Below are 19,888 nucleotides of genomic sequence, written 5' to 3'. Positions count from 1 at the left end.
AAAAAAAAAAAAAAAGCAAGGCAAAAGCTATTAAGGCCCAAAACGGGTTGTCTTGATTACATTAATTGGTCTTTAACATGACAATGGGCCTAAAAAGGGGGATCACAACAGTGCCTACATAAAAAGTGTGAGGCTAGTGGAAAGTTTGCAGTCATGAGTGACTCAGGTTTGACCCACCTGAGTCACTTACACCTGAGGGGGGCTCAGGGAAATTTCATGGAGCATCAACCGGATTTCACAATTGTTTCTAGGTGGTTTTATTTAAGATATCTAGCAGCGCAAAATGTAGATTGGAGCTTCTTAATCCTCAATCTGGTCCTCATCCCCTGGTGATCAATCGGTCACCTGTTGGCGGGATTCACACTAAATCCGTCAGCACCCTTTGACTGCGCCGTGACTGTGGATAAGTGATGCTAATTGATTCTCGGTCTGATTGTACAGCGAGCGATTTGTCTTAGGGATGAGGACGGTGAGCAGATGGCAGCAGTCTGCCCATTCATGTAGGCGAGCGTGTGTGTCGCAGAAGTGTCCACTAGTAATGATTTAGTGTGTGCGTGTGTGTTCCTCCATGACAGGTGGCGAGGCGTGTTGTGCGCAGTCAGGTCTCGTCTTGTTTTTCATGTTACATGCCTCTTCTTGTGTGTGCCCGAGTAGAATCGTGGCGTGATTTAATAGAACCTTTTGGTAGCAGCTTTGAATGGGAAGTGATTGGAGATTAGTTGTGGGCTGCGAGTCAATTGGGGAGCGGCAATCAGTTTCAGGCATGGTCACGTAGACTTGAAAATGCGTGAGTCACACGTACGCATGCTGTAGGCTGGCGAGAGAGGGCTTCAATGTTAATATTAGCATCAGGCGGCATTCCAGTGGGCACTCCATGCAGTCAGCTGTGCGTTTATGGGAGCGTTTCTGTGACTACCTGTTTGTTATTATTTTTTATTTATTTATTTTTTTAAATTTGCCCGAGACCCCAAAAATCTCATCCCACCGGATCGGCCGGCCCCATGATTTGTTTCAGTCAAGACTCCAGCGTGACGTCTCGGGCCTGTCTCGACACGAGTTAAAGACGAAGACGGCCAAAACAAGCCCCCCAGCCAAGCTCCAACTCTCCCACTCCTCACCCTCCCCTCTTCATATCCAGCCCGTCTGCTCCCCGGGCCGTTTAATCCCGCCAGAAGGAGAGCGCACACTAACATAGATTACAGACGGTTTGTAATCTGACCATCTGACCCATAGACACAAAACTATCATCTCGCTGGCTTGGCTCGGTGCTATTTTTGATCGTCTCCTGTGATCCGGTGATGTAAAATGTTGGCCCGTTTCATTACATTATGTTCGCGAGAATCTATCAGGCAAAAATAGACACCAGGTTCAATCCTTGCGTAATCTCCTATGTGGTTTTCATCCTCAAAAGTAAATACAGTACATCATTGTACTTTCTGGTTAGATTGAAATGTGCCAGTTTAGGCCTTGGCTCCGAATGGCTGACTCCAAAACTTTCTCCACTGTAGATGTGTGCTTTTGGACCAAGCCCCTCTGCGAATTGCAAAAATCTGTGACTAATTAACTTCCTCCTTAAAAATAATTAAGGGATACTTGACTCACTTGAGCCATTTTCAGCAGTAAAACGTTTATTTTGCCCTGAATAAATTTGATAACTTCATTATTTTTCATGTACAATTAATAATATCTTAAAACTCTAAAATTTTCCACTTGCTGTCAACTGAGGATGACATCACCTGTGGTGAGGAAGTAGGTAACAACCAATCACGGTTCAGTTTGCTGACCAAGAAAACGGGTGAACCATGATTGGTTATTACCTACTACACTCAGCACAGGTGATTTCATCAGCAGTAGACAGTTATCAAATTCATTCTGGACAAAATATTAACTTTTTACTGCTGAAAATGACTCAATGAGTCAATTATCCCTTTAAAAATTGGCCAAAAAGTGGTGACAAAGCACCATCTTTGTCTAAATGAATCTCCTTAACTCACTTAAACAGAGTTCCTTGGTACCAAGATGCCACAAAATTGTAGCAGAGCACTACTTTTTTTTTTTTTTTAATGAATCTTCTCAACTCACTTCAACATAGTTCTATAGTTCCAAGATGTCAGAAGATGGTGGCAAAGCACTAGTTTTGTAAAAATGAAGCTCTTCAACATAGTTCCTTGGAACCAAGATGATGGCAAAGCACTGCTTGTGTTCAAATGAATCTCCTCAACACATTTCAACATAGTTCCCTGGCACCAAGATGCCGGCAAATCACTACTTTTGTCTAAATGAAGGTAATCACCTCACTTAAATATAGCCCTTGTCACCAAAATACCATACGATTGTTGCAGAGCACCACTATTGTCTAAATGAAGCTCCTCAACACACTTCAACTTAGTTCCCTGGTGCCAAGATAGCAGCAAATCACTAATTTTGTCTCAGCGCAACACCTTAACTCACTTTGACATGGGTGGTTCACTGTATAATAGTTACCTTGGAGTCTGGTAATGAGCCCTATCTGGTGCATTAGTGCAGTGTGTCATTAATGACAGTAATGGAGTCGTACGTCACCCCCTTTTTCTGGGCGTATACATAAAAAAAAAAATCAATAACAAGGCTAAGTTCTTTTTCGCCCATCACTCACTCCCGCTCTGTGATTGTCCTCTCCTTCTTTCTGCTCTTCCTCTCACTTCCTTATCTGTGCTCCAGACTTCCTCCTCCTCCTCCTTCCCCCTACTCACTTTCTCTCTCCTTTTTTTTCACAGACCCTTCTCTGTTTTGGCCCTGGTAGTTTTCCACTGGAGGTGGACAGGGCACCTCTCAACACTGCTAGTATCCCAGAGGCCCCGGCATTGTAGTATGTGTGGGCAGGCATGCGTTATGTGTGTGTACACTTGCTCATTCATTGCATTTCACACATAGTTTTGCAAATCCAGCTTGTAGCCCACCATCAAAGGGCCACCAAAGGGCAGATTTAGCCACGTTGGGTAGTTTTCTTTAGCCTTAATTAAGACAGAACTTGGTAGATTTTTAGTGCAAACATCTTGCTGAATTTATTCCCTGCAGTGAAGCCCTCCACCACATTCAGCTAAGATGCTACCATTTAGCCTTTTGCTATTCATGGTTGATGCGAGGGTTAAAAAAAAAAAAAAAAAAAAAAGGGTGGATGAAAGGGGAGGAGTAGAGGTCTGAGCACAGGGTGAAAGAGGGGTGAAACCGCGTGTTGAAAAATTAGCCTGGATGAAGAGTCCTGGTATATTAAGTCAGCATTAAGAAACGGAACCGGGGGGGGGGTTCTCATTTGTGACAATAAAGGCGAGGCAGACGAAGGGAGGAGAGAGTGGACAGTGATGGATGACGGGAGGGGAGAAGTCTGGGGGAATTGAATGAGTGTGAAATGGCGGCGGTGACAATTTTAAACCCTCTCATTCTGCAAATGCCAAAAAAAAAAAAATGTGTGCACATAAAAGCACGCCCAAGTGCAAATAGTGAATAGAAGTGGGCTAGGTTGGTCGACTCCTTGGGAAATATTGTGCAAAAACAAGTCTGGAGGTGTACTGCTGATTTACATGATAGGGAATCAACTATTAATATATTATATTTTTAAAATTATTTCTAACAGGGGATGTTACCAGTACGAGTTCTCAACTCTTGAATCGTCCGATACCGTACATAAAATTTCCCAATATAGCATTTTTTTCGTACAATTTTTTTTTTTTCCTAATTTCTAGTTTACATCAAGTTTAGCGCCCTGCGATTGGTTGGCAACCAGTCCAGGGTGTCCCCCGCCTACTGCCCAGAGCCAGCTGAGATAGGCGCCAGCAGCCCCCGCGACCCTTGTGAGGAATAAGCGGTCAAGAAAATGGATGGATGGATGGATCAAGTTTAGCTATAGGATCCCAATTTTCTTAAATATTAATTATTATTGTAAAAAAAAAAAAAAACAGCATAAACCGAAAAGTTCTTAGGACAGTTACGGAGTTAAGAGAAAAGCCAGTGCTAATCCTCTTAATTCCAACTATGCTAGCTTTCTGTTTGCAAATATCGATAGAATTGGCATATAGGGAGCTGTACACAACTCTCACGGCACTGTCTCGGTTGACTGCACAAACTAGTCGCTACATACTGTAGATGAGTCCAATCGTACATATATCAGATCTTCTTACTACAGTCTTTCTACAGCTCATCAGTGGAATTTTACTTATCGTGGAGAAAAAATGTGCTATATGCCTACAGTTTTGGAATCAGGATGCCAATTTTATTTTTAATCAGTATAAAAACTTAACTAAACAGATTATTTCTTTCAATTTTTCTCTAGCACTATATATATAACAAATAGTTGAGAATCACTGTCTTCAAAGACAGCTAACATCATATTTCTCCATTCTGTCGCAATCCCTCAATTAACTTCAAGGTGACAGAATGAGTAACGATCCATTAATCAACTACTGCATTATTATGCCCGTCCTTTTACTGCACACTATTGGCAGCTCCGTACACTAAAAGTCAATCAGCTGTGATAGAGTGATCGAACAGTGGAAGAACCACTGACAGCTCCTTGGCCGGTGCTAAAGAGGCGGAAATCTGACACAGCACAGTGAATTAATGGGGTATTAAATGAGCACGGGTCCTTAGCACTAAACCGTCCAAACCGCAACCCCCCCTCGTCGTAACATTCCAGTACGCGCGCACACTCCTGATCACCTGAGTAGCAAATGGCGGTGGCAGGGTGCATCGGAGGTTCATCTGTTTAGCGTTTCGGTGTTGCTGACTGCGGTTTTGCGCGCGTGAAACAGATACGTGGTGTGTGCGCGAAGCATAGCAACCGTGAACTCTGACCTCCTGACCCGCGCGTTCCCCAGTGAAAGAGCGTGTCAGTTGTTTGACCCAAACCAGCCAGCCGAGGGCTCAAATGGAGGCACCGTAGCACGGTCAGGGTGAATCGTGGAAAGGGCGAGCGATGGAAGTGGGGTGGAAGTGGAAAAATGTGATAATGCTCCTCTGCGGACTGAAAATGTTACAGACGCTCATGTGCAAACAATGGCCGGCGATGCAAAAAAAAAAAAAGCTCATTAGTGTGAATTGACCTACCTCTGCCACAGACAGACAGTCTGCCTTAATAAGCAGATGTGTTCATGAGCCCGCAGCATCAGTTGGCCTCAATAGCCACGTTGGCACCAAGCACTATCATTTCACTTCATTGCATTATCGTATGAAAGCGACGAGTGTTTGAGAGTGAATTGAATCCTGCTATGACTTAAGTCCCGTTTCCACTAGGTAGTACACTTTTTGCTGTACTCTTCAAATTATGTCGCTGTAGCATTACTAGCAGGGCTAACGATTAATTTAAAAAAAATGCCTCAAAGCTCCTCAGGGATCAGTTATCCCACGTGGACTGATTACCACAGGCACACACGCTCTGTGTCAAGGTTGTTACGGTTAACGAGAAATAATGAAAAAAAAAAAAATTGCTCACGAAATAAAATAACCAAAATCCTTTTTAAAAAAATGTAAACTGAAATCACTAGTTTTAACTATTATAGTGAAAGTGTCCTTCATTTTTGTTTTTGTCAGTACTATACTGTACATTTTTGGGTTCATTTTAAACATTTATTTTGGTATTGATGTACATAACTGAACCAAGGACAGTTGTTTGAGAATTATAGTTTACGATTACACAACTTATCAACTAATCTAAAAATGAAACATTAAAAAAAAAAAAAAAAAAAAAGTAACAAACTCGCTCTAAAATTGAATTAGAACCAACTGAATTTGAAAACAAAATTCAAAACGAAATAAAAACAAAAACTATAATGAAAAATCCAAAAGTTGGCGCAATGGTAGTGACCCAGTATCAAAAAGTCCTTACAAGAAAGAAAATGTCCAAAGTTCGGCATAATTTCACACTTAACAAAAATGCAGTGTACCACAAGAGTGCGGTCAACATGAGCTAGCTAATGTTAGCTAATTGAATACAATTTTCCAATGTTTTTGAATGTATTGAACGTCCACGCAAGTGATGTTACATACGCCAGTGCACTTTCACTTGCTTAATTGAAAGAAAAAAAAACAAAACAAACACAGCAACAACAACAAAAAACAGTATTACCGATAAACAAATCAGGCTGAGTTACTCAACTCGCAGACTGGCTAACGTGTTAGCGAGTTAACCGCTAGCTTACTCTACACTCGATACCCATGTCACGCTCCATCTTTTAAAGCTCAATTTCCAATAATAATACCCGCACGTTATTGTGTTAAATAATGTAAAATATATATTTATCAATTACCCTTCCTGCGTCACTTGACCAATATTCTTCTGCTGCCCGAGCGCTTGTATTTTAGAACTGACATAAACCAAGGACCTAATGTAATATAACCCATCACATCTCACTTTTCAGCCTATTTTTATTGTAGTATTGTCATTGTGGTACATGTTACTGAATGGGCACTCCCATGTTACTTAACAATGTAACAAAAGCGCAGAATGGACAGAATACAACAGTGATGAATCAAATCAAATTAAACTGTGCCAATACAAGTGTTATCTGCCTTTTTGCCAAAAAGTAGTTCTTCAGCACTGTTTAACTGCAACCTTTTTGAAGTGTGCTCTTCTCCCTTAATGAGACTAATGTGGGTCTTCAGAGCATCTTCCCATGAAAATGGCACACGGGAAAACCTCAGCCCACACACACGTACGCACACCTGGCCCCACATCCCCACGGCGCGGCTTCAGTATCACGTTGACGCGACTCTCACCCTCGTGAGAGGTGTCAGCCCGTGGCAGCCAGAGACGCGGCAGCCCAGAGACCTTTGATGGGCCAGATGTAAAAGGGGCGGGAAACCCTTGAGAACATTTCATCCGATATTTTAAAAAGCAAATGAAACCTCAGAGGGAAACGGCTGATAATGTTCATAATACATCATCATAAACGTTTTCCGATTGTTGCATCATACGTCGCTTCGGATACCTTCCAAAACAAAGTTGGGTTTAATTGTGAGAAAAGCACGCTGGATGAGCTCATAAATTGGACACATCCGCTCCAATCATGCTAAAGTGAAGGTTCCGCAGGGGGTAAAGGCGCGGAGGTTGGAGGGGGCCCCGGAGCCTTCGGGCCTCCACTCTCCATGGGGAGGGGAAGGGTATAATTACGCCCGATTCAGTTCTCCTCCCCTCCTTTTCTCGTCAACACGCTGGCCCCAGACCGCTTAACAGCTTTTAATTAGCTCGGCCATCGGCGGCACGGAATAAAAGGAGACTTTTTTTTTTTTCCTCATGATGAATGAAATTGGCAACACTTTCCCTTTGCTCCGCTTTGGACAAGCCCCTATATTGAACGACCACATTAAAGCTTGTTTAGCCAATTAGTGTTCCCTTCTATGCCTTTGCTTAAAACACACATAGACACGGACACAAAAGGTCCACTAGCGGGACTGCGCTAGACCTTTTGTTCAATATCCTTGGTATCCAAATTCAGGTACATTTACTAGTATGCTCTTTGTTGTCATTCGGAAGACAATTCCACACACTACTTGAACAACTGTCTTAAAGGCAGGGTCTTCCGTTTTCACTCAGGAAAATTTTTTCTCTGTTGTGTGACATTTCTGCGCACTATTAGTACAACAGTCTAATGAGTAATGTTTTATTTTCTACATTGTATGATTTTAAAATTTTTTTAGAATGACTGTTTTACTAGTAACGTTTTATTTTCTATTCTGACATTTTTGTGCACTAGTAGAAAGACTGTTTTACTATGAGTAGTAATATTTTATTTTCTATATTTTGACATTTTTCGCACTAAAAGAAGGACTGTAATTTTTTTTCACACCACTCTATGACATTCCTATGCACTAGTAGAACCACTACCTTTTTACTAGTGGACACTACGTGCTACAAGTACCACAAGTAACATATCATAACATCTAGTCTTTTACTGGTAATAGTAAAAGTAGCACGCAGATGTCAAATGGTGCAGGTATGCCTCACTAGTAACAAGTAGTTGTTCTACTAGTGCGACCTCGTCGTCCTACTAGTGAGATGAAAAGTTATAGTGAGGACAAAGGGCATAGTAATACAAGGACCTAAAGCTGATATGGAATAGATACAGCGACAGGTTTGATTAATTGCTTGACTGAACATATAAACTTGTAACAGAAACATAATAGAAAAAATTGTCTTTCTTTGTTTTAAAGCTGCAACTAATTTCATTCTTGGGTAGAGTTTACATGTTGAGGAATTGCATAGAGGAGTGGTTGGGGGCTGATCAACCTATTAGCCCCACCTAACAAGTTTAGAATTGTACTCCGCTAACAAAGCATGTTTTGACTGGTGGGTTACACACGCACGCCCAAGCGCACACATGTCGAGGCAGGAAGGAGGGGTTAAAAGGCCCGTGATTGGAGCCACTGTGTCTGCTTTGGCCAGGGGGTCCGAGCAGGAGCCACAACAACAGAGGGAGATTTTGGAGGGGGGGGGGGGGGTAAAGAGGCAGCACGTCCTACGCTTTGATGCCCACAGACGTACAAACAGCACACGGGAGCCGTTGGCGCTTGCACTCGCTGATGCACTCTCGTCAGTAAAGTTTGAATTAGTTTTTAGCACCTGTTGGTTAGTTTTGTTAGTTTTAGTCTTGATTTTAGTTTTTTTTTTATGTATGGAGTATGTGTTGAGTACAAGATTTTTAAAAAGTATATAAATAAACAGAAAATACATAGAAAATAAATATTTGATTATAATGAATTGACAAAGATGTAAATAAAGGACATTTTCGCCATAATCAGTTTTATTTTTTTTATTTTTTTTTATTTAAAAAAATGTAATTTTATCTAGCTTTCGTTTTTTTAAAGATATTTTTATTTTATTTCGGTCACAATTTTTTCCTATTTTATTTCAAGTTACGTTGCTAGTTTTGTTGAAGTATAATATCCTCGTTGCGACACAACTCTCATGTTGACATGAGTGCGCAAAGTGGAGACGGCGAGGCTTGAAAAGAGCCATAAAACCTAAAGGAAGGATAAAGATGAAAAGAGAGCAGGAGGGCGTCAGTCTGACTCAACCACGCCCATTTTGTCTCTGTCTTTGAAGAAAGCAAAGTGGAGAAAAACACTTTGAGAGTGTTAAAAATAAATAAATAAATAAAAAAAAGTGTTTTGAGTGCATGTCTAAAAAAAACAAAAGTGTTACAGTGGTGTTTGGCGGCGAGAGTAAGTATAAGGTGTGTGAGCGGAACGGCGCCAATGCTGAACAAGTCGGACCTGACTTAAATCGTCACACTAATTAGCGCTTTATGCAACAAAGCTGAACTCGACAAACACTGCACACGTGCACCAGAGGGTAAACAGGTGCGAGTTGCGTTGCGGCACGCGTAATTAAACCTCATTATGAGTGTCAATGCGGTTGCTTGCAACAAAAACATTTGTGAGGCCCTCCATCATCCATCATCGCCTTTTCTCGTCTCCCCCCTCAGCTTCCTGTGGGACGACTACACGGTGGAAGTCCGCATCAACGACTACCTGGACATCATCTGCCCGCACTACAGCCACGGCGAGGTGCCGCCGCACTCGGCCGAGCGCTACGTGCTCTACATGGTGGAGAGGGACGACTACGACGTGTGCAAGCCGCACTCGTTCGATCAGCTGCGCTGGGAGTGCTCGCGGCCCTTCGCCCCCCACGCCCCCGAGAAGTTCTCGGAGAAGTTCCAACGCTTCACCCCCTTCACCCTGGGCAAGGAGTTCAGGCAGGGAGAGAGCTATTATTACATCTGTAAGTATTTGACGCAAATTTTAATGAGAGTACGGTGCAAACGTTGAGGTCAAAAGCGGGCAGGGTTCAGGAAGGTTAGAATAAACACGTTTTCCCATGAGAGGTAATGGAAATAAAATGTCAAATTGGAGCCAAATTTGTCTTCTTCTTTTTTTTAACTGCAATGAGTTTCAACTAGTAACATTTCTCAACTGGTATAAAAGTGCAGCTAAAATTAAGTGAATCTACTTCCTGTTTAAATCCTGACAAATGTAAAGGAAATGGATAAGGAAACAGTTTAAAATAAAATACAAATAAATAAAAAATGTAAAAATAGTAGCTGCTTCGTAAAATTGGTTTGGGGGGGAAAAAAAAAAAAAAAGTATAAAAACTTGAGCACTGTATACTACAATAAAGTAAAACTACTCACCATTTTGAAGTTGTACTAACAGCGACAGGCACAAGTGGTTTCCTTTGACTGCTGAACTTGACCAAAAATAAATCCACCGTGAAACCTAGAGCAAAAATACACATACAAACATTAATTAGCCTAAAGAAAATCAAGACAACTTCAACTTAACTTACATAAACATTGACCGACAAAATAAACAAACCTCCTTGGCTATGTATATGTCCAAAACAAGAGCTAGGTTTAGCTTCCTTTCTTCTATCTTCTTTTTTTCTATTTCTCTCTTTCACACTTAACACATCTTGCTATGCTAACTTATCACCAGCCATCCTCAGCTCTTCTTCTCCCCACGGACATGCACACAATTGCCCTACATCGCCCTCTCTGGTGGTTTGGTGACAAACACCCAAAAGCAAAGAACAAAATCTGCACAAAAATGACAACGTGGTCGAAATGATGAAAAGGAAAAAGAAAACAGAATAGAAAGCTTCACGTCTTAGTAGAATTGGTAAAAAATGAAACTATTTTTAACTGTCGTAAAAGTATAAAAATAAGACAACCACTGTGTAGTACAAGCACAACTAAAATAAAGTAAAACTAGTCACCATTTGAAGCCTTACAGACACATAATGGCGAAATCTTCACTGTTTAGTAACATTGTTAAAAATGAAATATTTTAACATTCTGAATACTTTATATGACAACAACACACAAAAGGTAGAAGTACTCACAATGTTTCATCTGTGTGTGTGCTCCCAACAGCCAAGCCGATGCATCATCACGGCCAGGACTGTCTGAGGCTCAAAGTGGACGTGGCCGGACAGAAAGGCTTGGCAAAGACTCACGCGGGCAAGTCCAAAGCGGACACGGAGAAGAGCTTGGACGCGTCGAAAGCCAAGTTCGTCTCTGCCGGCGGAGTCCACAACCTCTCTAATCGTCTCCCAGCAGGTGAGGAATCAAGAGGATGACTTTTCAACATGGCCGAGCCACCAAGTCACGCGCTCACTTTTTTTTTTGTGTCTCTCGTGCTCGCAGACGACCCGACCGCCATGGAGCCCAACGTCCAGAGGAGTGTTGGAAATTCAGGAACGGGACCCGTGTGCTTCTCGCTTTTCTTGACGCTTGTTACGGTTTTGTTAGCGCTGATGCTACACTGAACAACAACAACAACAAAACATTGCAAATCGGCACAGTGCTGGTCACTGGGGTCATGGACACTTGTTTTTTGTTTTGTTTTGTTTTTTAACAATGAATACAGAGCTTTTATACAAAGACAAAGCTGTAATGTGAATGTGGAGTGTGGATCACTCCAAAGAAGAGGACCTCCATTTTGTTTCTTTGTTTTGTTTTTTGTATTCTGATGAGGATGAAGCAGCATTTTCTGTTCTGAGTATTTTGTACATGAGTTTTTCACACCACTCAGTAGGTACACCGCCAGTTCCTGCGTCGGCCACTAGTACTGTGGCTGTTTGTTTTTTTTGGTTTGTTTTTTTTGTTTTTGTTTTTGTGCCGTTATTGTGTAGCACTCATCTCTGCAAGCCTCAAGTCAGCATACCACTATTCACTGCAACACATTTTCATTCAGGGACTGCATCAAAAGCATTTATTTCAATACGTTGGACCATTTTAAATTGTTTGTCATTAAGATGTTTCAAAACTTTTCCACCAAGTACCAAAAATTAAAAAAAACATACAAAACGCTCTGAGTACCGCCATAATGGCCGACAATTTTTCACAAAAAAATCTTACGCACAATTTGAATTTTAATACTGCAGCTAAATAGTGGAAATTTGTACTAAAACCTGCTGTACAAATGAACCGTACTTGGGCAGTGAGTCTTTCAAGTACCACTACAGTGAGCTTGAATACCACACTTCGAGGATCACTGTACTACACATCCAAAATCAACTAAAAATTCAGGAAAATGGTCCCAAATAATCCAACGTAAGTGCAATGTTGTTTAGTCAGTCTTGTCATGGTACACGCTTGCAGATGTGACCCCCGACTTGTCGAACCTCAAACTGAAGGGACTTCTTGAAAACATACACTGTACAGTTGTTTTCTATGTGTTTATATGTACATGTGTACATAGCAAAACTATAAGGTATTGTTTAAAGATGTGAAAACTTAATGGAATAAACGAAAGTGTTGTAATATAAATCTTGTCTTGGGTTTTTTTTCCACCCCTTTTTGGCAAATGGCGACGCCATCCCCGCCGATGTCTTCCAAGGCCGCCCACGGGTCTTTCCCGACCTCTCACGGCCAGCCTCGGCTTTCCACGACTTTCATCCCGTGTGCCGCAGTTTGCTCTGGCTTCCATTTCACAGACTGCAAACATGGATTGGAGGAGATGCGGCGCTAGCAAGCGGGTGCGAAGGTGTCACTCTCGCCTCCTCACTCGCACCCTTTTTCCTTGGGCCTTTTTGGCCGCTTTCTTTTGCTGCTCCATACATCCTCTTTGCAGGCGAAAGAGGAGAACGTGCCCACACGTTGGAGTGAAAGCGACTCGGAAAACAAGCCGTCAAAAACCTCAGAAATGGCTGAAAACTGTCAAAAGTCGCTATCATCTGTAAAAACCCAGCAACATACTGTACGTCGATAGCAGAACATAAGGACGACTTGTTTGCTTTTCCACCATCACATGATACCTTCTTGGTACATACTCACCAGAAATGAGCTCAGTCTCCGAGATCTTGTGCAATGTGACAACTTGTGTACACGTAAAATGTGTTAAAGTAATGATGATGTCATCGAGCAGATGCCAGTGTCACCTATCATTCATCCGTTTTCTATAGCGCTTTCCTCGTTAGGATTACGGGGGAGTTATGGTCTCATCTTGTGAATGTTAGATGAACAAACCAAGAAAACATGATTATGTCATTTTCAGTCGACAACAAGTGGTAAAATGGCCGCCAACTGGATTGGATAAAAAAACAGTGGATTTTCCTGTTAATTTATATTCCACAATTACAATATTAATCAGAACATGCAGAGATAACACAATCTCTCCAAATGGCAAGATCTCTGAGATAGTCAAAGAGGATAACGCAGACACCAAGAGGGAAACAAATAAAATGTCACCTAAAATGTCAAGGAAAAAAATTGAAGCAAAGATAGGAAGAGAGGAGAAATTATGTGTGAAGGGTTGTTGCTAAAGGTCACACTTGAGAGTTGTTCAAGAGTGTTGTCAGGGCGACGAGTATTCTACTACCTGTCTCCACTGTAATAATATTTACAGCTGATGATAAAAATGCATTAATTTTGATAATAAAACAGGACATTTTCCTGAAAATTGGAGAATCACTAAAATGCAATGCAATTAAAGTTAACCATCATAAACATCAGGCTAGCTAAATACTTCTCAGACGTGTCAATCAATACTGCACAGATAAATATAGATTGTTGTGTATAATATAACGTGCTTTGTGAAAGGATTTTTTTTTTTAATATATATCTTGTATTGATTAATGAGGTGAATGTACAGGTAATATTTCAGTTAAACCTCATTTGATCTAGAATACTTAACAATACTTGCATTTTTTTTTTTTACTAACTGTTTTATATGTTTCTTAATTTGATAAATTACAGAAAACGGATGGATAACATATATATATATATATATATATATATATATATATATATATATATATATATATATATATATAACATCATCTTTTCATTGACCAAATCAAAACACAACCTCCCGGATTTGTCAACATTGTGACGTCAGACGCATCCGTTGCAGCACCCCATTGGACCTAATCCGCACCACATGATTCAGTGAACAGCCAATCATAGCGCAGAATCTCCGAGCTACTGATTGCAAACACGGAAATCCAGGCGGAAAAGAAGCCTTCCGCGGGTTGTAGTAATTCTATTTTTTCAGACTTAAAAATCGAACGTTAGACATTACACTGAATATCTATTATATTTATATTTTTTAAATCCTTTTTATGGATTTGCTGCATCTTTTATCATGGGCGTGCATCGTGTTCACTCTCGGGATGTTCTCGACTGGACTGTAAGTGGCGTTCTGTTTTAGCGGTGTGGAAAACTTTCTGCCCGCTTCCATCCAAAAGATTATTTTGTACAAATGTTTTTTAACGTTGCGTCTACGAGGTGAAGTTGATTAAATTCACGGATTAAATGCGTCGGGAACTTGTTGCACTGGAGTAGCTGTCATTTGCAGTGATAAATATGTTTGTGTTTGTGTGTTCAGGGTCGACCTAAAGAAAATGCAAACCTCCAAGAGCACGGACAACATCCAATTTCTGCCTTTCCTCACCACATGTGTGAAGTATGTTTTGTTTGAGAGTTGAGACGTTTGCTAACCACAACAGAAGCACCTCCTATACAGTCTTCTAGTTGTATTAAAGCGTGGGGAACGAGTTCCCTGTGCAAAACTTAAAAAATGTTAAAAATGTTTTGTGAAGACGATCAGCAACAACCGCCAATTTATGGCCTTCCTTATGTTCCGTAGAGCTCATTAGTTCACAAATAACATAACATAACATGAAAGAGTGTTTTACAATATTTTATCAGTCTGGCCTTATGTGATAACTTAGTGAGCACAAAAAACATTTTTTTTTTTAAATCTTAAATTCATCCATCCATCCATCCATTTCCTTGACCGCTTATTCCTCACAAGGGTTGCGGGGGGTGCTGGCACCTATCTCAGCTGGCTCTGGCCAGCAGGCGGGGTACACCGTGGACTGGTTGCCAGCCAATCGCAGTAAATCTGAAATTCAGAAATTAAAATCAATCAGTGTGCTACAAACAATATTATACCACCACTTTATATTATAGGCCGTCAACAATGCTTTACAGTTCTGCGATGACATTACCAACAAGGTATTTTTTTTATATTTTTTGCTTGTCAAAGAGATCATTGCAGTCTAGATGACAGTCAAACAGCAAATCACAAAAAAGTCAACAAAGCTCTGTGTGACATTATGAGTGTACTTGTTTGTCCTGCCCCTGTTCATCCTCTCCATTGTTTTGTTTCCACAGTAACTTGGGATGGTTATATTATGGGATGCTGAAGCGGGACCATACGCTTATTGTGGTCAATCTGATCGGCGCTTTACTGCAGACCCTCTACATCATCGTATACGTGAAGTACACAAAACAAAAGGTCAGCATGGCGACTATCATCGTTTGTTTTACATGAGGCTTGAAGCTGTCTTTTGTTGTGTTTTGTCAGAAAGACGTCATGTTCCAAATAGTTGCCGTCGGAGCGGTGGCGACCAGCGCCGGGTTGTACTTCTCGCTGTTTCTTCCTCCGGGCGACATGCGGTTAAACCAGCTCGGACTCGTCTGCAGCGTGGCCACTGTGGGCGTGTACCTGTCCCCGCTCGCAGACCTGGTAAGAAACGTGTACTTTGGTGAAGGAATGTCCAAGTATGACAAATGGATCTCGTCTGAGTGCACCCCAGTGTATGCTGAGGATGCATTCCAAACCCACCTCCCAGTACTATTGTGTGTGTGCGTTTATGTAGCAGAGAACAGTCATGTGTCATGGGGCCCATCAGATGTCTTCTTTCCTGTTGTGTTTGTCTCTGATCCTGTTTGTCTCCTTCCCTCCATCTGCCTCACAGTCAGAAAGCAGCCGCTCGATTTCCTGCCATTCTTCTCCTCCTCATCTGCATCTTCCTGTTATTCCTTCACCGTGTGGGCCCCATCCCCTCGTTGTTGACTTCTTACCGTCGGCCTAATGATGTGATGGCACTTGGCACCCCCTCATTAGTTTGAAATCCTGTTCTTATTTGAGTGGGTACAAGGCTGATTAATCAGAGTTCTTTCAGGGTTTATTAAAAAAAATAATTGATTTTATTCTTGTAAATTGCAAGAGTTCTCATATTCCTTTTTTTAAAACCTGACTTTATTTTGACAAAATTGACTTTCTTTATACGAAACCTAACTTTAATCTTAAAGAGATACTTGACTCATTGAGCCATTTAAGCAGTAAAAAGTTCAGATTTTCTCTATAATTAATGTGTTAACTTCATTATTTTTTGTGTGCAATTAATACCTGTAAAAAGTAAATTTTCTACTTGCTGTCGACTGATGATGACATCACCTGTGCTGAGGAAGTAGGTAACCAATCATGGCTCAGTTTACTGACCAAATCTAGAAAACAGGTGAGCCATGATATGGCCGTTACCTACTTCCTCAGCACAGGTGATATCATCAGTCGACAGCAAGTAGGAAAAATTACTTTTTCAAGGTATTAATTGTACATGAAAAATAATGAAGTTAGCAAATTCATTCTGAACAAAATATTAACTTTTCACTGCTGAAAATTGTTCAATAACTCGAATATCCCTTTTAAAAAAAACTATTTGTTGTAAAAATGAGTTATCCACTAAAAAATGGTACAAATTTTGTCTAATCAAATTTATATATTTTATTTTGTAGATGTTCTTGAAACATTCCAGTGTTTACCTTTAAATAAAACTGAATTATTTTTGATTATAACTTCAAGACATGTTTTGACATTTTTTTTCTAAAAAATCAAAATGAAATAAAAAAATAATAAACACCTTTATTCCCGACTCCTTGTAATTTTTTTCCAAGAAAAAAAACAAATCCTAATAAATCTTAAATAAATAAATTAATTAATTTAAAAAAACAAAAACAAAAACAAAAAAACAGAAACATCCAGCAGTTTTCCATGGAAACCGGGTTGGCTAAACCAGAAAACAAGAAAAAATAAAAATAAAAAATCTATGAATAGATAAATCCGCGAGTGCCACACCACGAGTATCCACAGTCCACTTTATTCTCATATTCCAACTTTTTTTTTTTTTGGAGTGGAATTGGCAACACATCTAGAGTCTTACTGCATTGAGTCTACATGTTTCACGTAACCTGTTCATACATGTTTAACCTGTTTGTAATCTTCATCTGTGAAGAGTCTTTGTTGAGGCTGCTCTTAGCGTTGCTGATCATATTTTCGTGTGGTCCTCTCATACAGATGGCCATCGTGCGGAGCGGCAACGTGCAGCGCTTGTCCTTCCCTCTCACAGTGGCCACTTTCTTCACTTCGACTTCCTGGTTCTTCTATGGCCTCCAGCTGGGTGACTTATACATCCTGGTACGACACACTTGCACCATCCCACATACGCACACTTATTATTACACAATTTTTATTATCGGGTGAATTCCTCGTTAGAACGAAATTTAATCCATAGCAGGTTCTTTGCGTTATTGAATGGTCACAAAATGCTGACCCACAAAATAAATATTTCCACAAGCTTCAAAATTCTGGTCACCACTATTGAATCACTATTGAAGTTATTATTGTGTGTGTGCATTTTAGGCCCCTAACCTTCCTGGAATCCTCACTAGCGGCATCAGATTTTACCTGTTTTGGAGATTTGCCCACGTCAGCCCTCCCTATAAGTCCATGCAGATATGACCAAGTCACATACAGGGATGGACTGTACACGTTACACTATGAGGAAGTGCCACTGTGTGACAGGTGGCAATAATGTCTACATTCCACAAAGGTACACGAAAAAAAGCATTTATTTCCCGATGTATTCAAAAATACGTAGGGGGGAAAAAAATCAGGTGTTTTGTCAAACTTAAACTTGTCCCCTTTCAAGTGCCTTCTGTTGGGTACGAGTGAGTATTAGGGACACACGGAGAAAAACAAAAAAAAAAGATAAATAGCTAAACTGAGATAATAAATGGCAAAGTAATGTATTTTTTATGTTTGGGGTTTTGAGAGAAAAGTCAGTCTAATGAGAATAATTTTGAAAATAAAGTGATGCTATAAGAATATTTTGGGGAAGAAATGTTGGACTCTTACAAGATGTCGTTACAAATGATAAGTCTAGTTATTGTATTCTTTGTTCCTGTCAAATTAAGACTTTTTTTTTTTTTTTCTCATAAAATTTTCCTTACAAAAAAAAAAAAGAATTTTTTTTTCCCTCATGAGATTGCAATTTTTTTTCCTTTGGAAACCCCGCCCCCAAAACTAATTCTCGTAAGATTATGGCTTCCCGCTGAAACAAATACTTTTTTTTCATGGAAGAAAATATGACTATTTGTAAGATTTGTTTTTTTAATAACTTCTATAAGAATTCTATTTTTCTTGTAAGATTACAATTTATTTTTTCGTCCAAAAATATATATATATATTTTTTTTCCCCAAAATTACCATATTGTACCTAGTTTATTTTTATTTGAGGAACTTTCGTAAGATTGCAACTTACCTCTCTTCTTTTTGCATAATGTTAGCACATTACGTTTGCTCTCCATCGTATAATTTTTTATTTTCCGTGTGATTCCAATACTCCTTCGTAGTTGTTGCTATTAGGAAAGTGACTTTTTCTGAGCCACCAACATTTTCTATTCTAATTGGACTGAGTTGCTTTCTACAATCCAAAGACTGTGTTGTTGTTTACACGCTGCTATTTTGAATATACATTATGGTACTCGTATGGAGCATTTTCTCTCTACTGTCTTCTATCGGGAAAAACGTTTCTATTCTGTTACCTCTCGTGCCTGTCCGTATTAGATAACATATCAATGCATGTCAGCAGCAGTAAGTTACACTACACATTGTTTTTATGATGACTGTTTACATTGGCTATTTTTGCAAGCTTTTTGAATAAGAGTTTTGTTTTTTTAATAAAAAGTGCAAATGGACCTAAGTATGAATGGAGGCTGTTAAGTCAATAAAAGATGACAAAAAGGAAGTGCAAAATGTGTTTGTTTGTTTTTTCCAATGTGGCCACATGGCGAACAGCAAACATAATAAGCATATTGTTTAGGATTTATGCACATTCTTTATCAAAATCAGGCCTGATTTAATAATTTCAGCATCATGGTGCATTTGTGACCAATTGTAGAAGTCATCATAAGCATAATAATAATAATCGTACATAAAATAATCCTGAGGAATGTCAGTAGTATTTCAGAGTGAGCTATAGCGCCCCCCGGAGCCAATCGCCTGATAGTAAAGGATTTGGCCTGTTTGTGTAGAAGACAAAAGCTTGCTTCATGGCACGGCGGCGCGAATGAGCTTGTTTGTGTGTGAGTGTCGAAACAGAGAGGCCAGTGGTGGGAAAGGCCACGCCAGAGGTTCTCATCCCATGTATGTGTGTGTGTGTTACATGAATCCTTTTCCTGAGCTCAAACAGCGCTGACACAACACACACACAGACACAACACGGCATTGTGCTGCTAAGTGAGTGGAGGTGGGAAACAAATGTGGCCGAACGCGCCGGCCGCATATGGAACGGAAGGCAGGCCATGAATCAAAGGCAGACATTTAAATGGTTGCCGTGGAAGTTTTGTCTGACATTTAATAGTGGCTGTCAACAAACAAAGACCTTTGAATGTGAATTTACTTGATGTAGATTGGTGCAAATATCGTATTTTACATGCTCATTATTTTCACTTTCACTAAACCGCAGCAGCAATTTAAAAATTATAATTAGGGTTCGCTATTTGGAAAATGTAACATTCTGTGTTTGTAACCAGATATTTAAGGTCAGGAAATACGACATGCAAATACCCATAAAAGTTATGTTAATAACGATATGTAAATCCACTAGTTTAATGATGTGCAAGTACTACTTTTATTAAGTAGCCCTCTAGTGGTACGTGTAGAATCACCGAATTTTTTTTGCAGGTTGCAGTGTTAATTTCTTTATCCAATACAGTATATTTGTAAAGTACAGTTCATTTGTATTTGAATGTATTATCATGCTTATCCAGTTACTATGTTCTTT

At 40.1% G+C, this 19,888-nt stretch overlaps 2 protein-coding genes across 2 annotated transcripts in view; both read left to right on the top strand.

Moving 5' to 3' along the window:
• Positions 1–12,302, top strand: part of efna1b (ephrin-A1b) — a 13,145-nt gene extending 843 nt beyond the window's left edge. The window contains exons 2-4 of the mRNA XM_077526370.1: positions 9,459–9,754; positions 10,905–11,090; positions 11,178–12,302. Of these exons, the coding sequence (XP_077382496.1) occupies positions 9,459–9,754; positions 10,905–11,090; positions 11,178–11,299 (604 nt within the window). The 3' untranslated portion in view covers positions 11,300–12,302. The remainder of the gene's footprint in view (positions 1–9,458; positions 9,755–10,904; positions 11,091–11,177) is intronic.
• A 1,639-nt stretch (positions 12,303–13,941) lies between these two features.
• slc50a1 (solute carrier family 50 member 1) lies at positions 13,942–18,858 on the top strand. The gene is made up of 6 exons (XM_077528181.1): positions 13,942–14,163; positions 14,362–14,439; positions 15,153–15,276; positions 15,346–15,507; positions 17,119–17,238; positions 17,464–18,858. The coding sequence occupies exons 1-6, from the start codon at positions 14,096–14,098 to the stop codon at positions 17,560–17,562; spliced, it is 651 nt and encodes a 216-aa protein (XP_077384307.1). The 5' UTR covers positions 13,942–14,095; the 3' UTR covers positions 17,563–18,858.
• The last annotated feature ends 1,030 nt before the right edge of the window (positions 18,859–19,888 follow it).

Source organism: Festucalex cinctus, chromosome 7 (genome assembly GCF_051991245.1).
Source record: "Festucalex cinctus isolate MCC-2025b chromosome 7, RoL_Fcin_1.0, whole genome shotgun sequence".
NCBI classification, from domain to species: Eukaryota; Metazoa; Chordata; class Actinopteri; order Syngnathiformes; family Syngnathidae; genus Festucalex; species Festucalex cinctus.
Note: the sequence above shows the minus strand (reverse complement) of the source record. Positions and strands in the feature narration are given on the sequence as shown.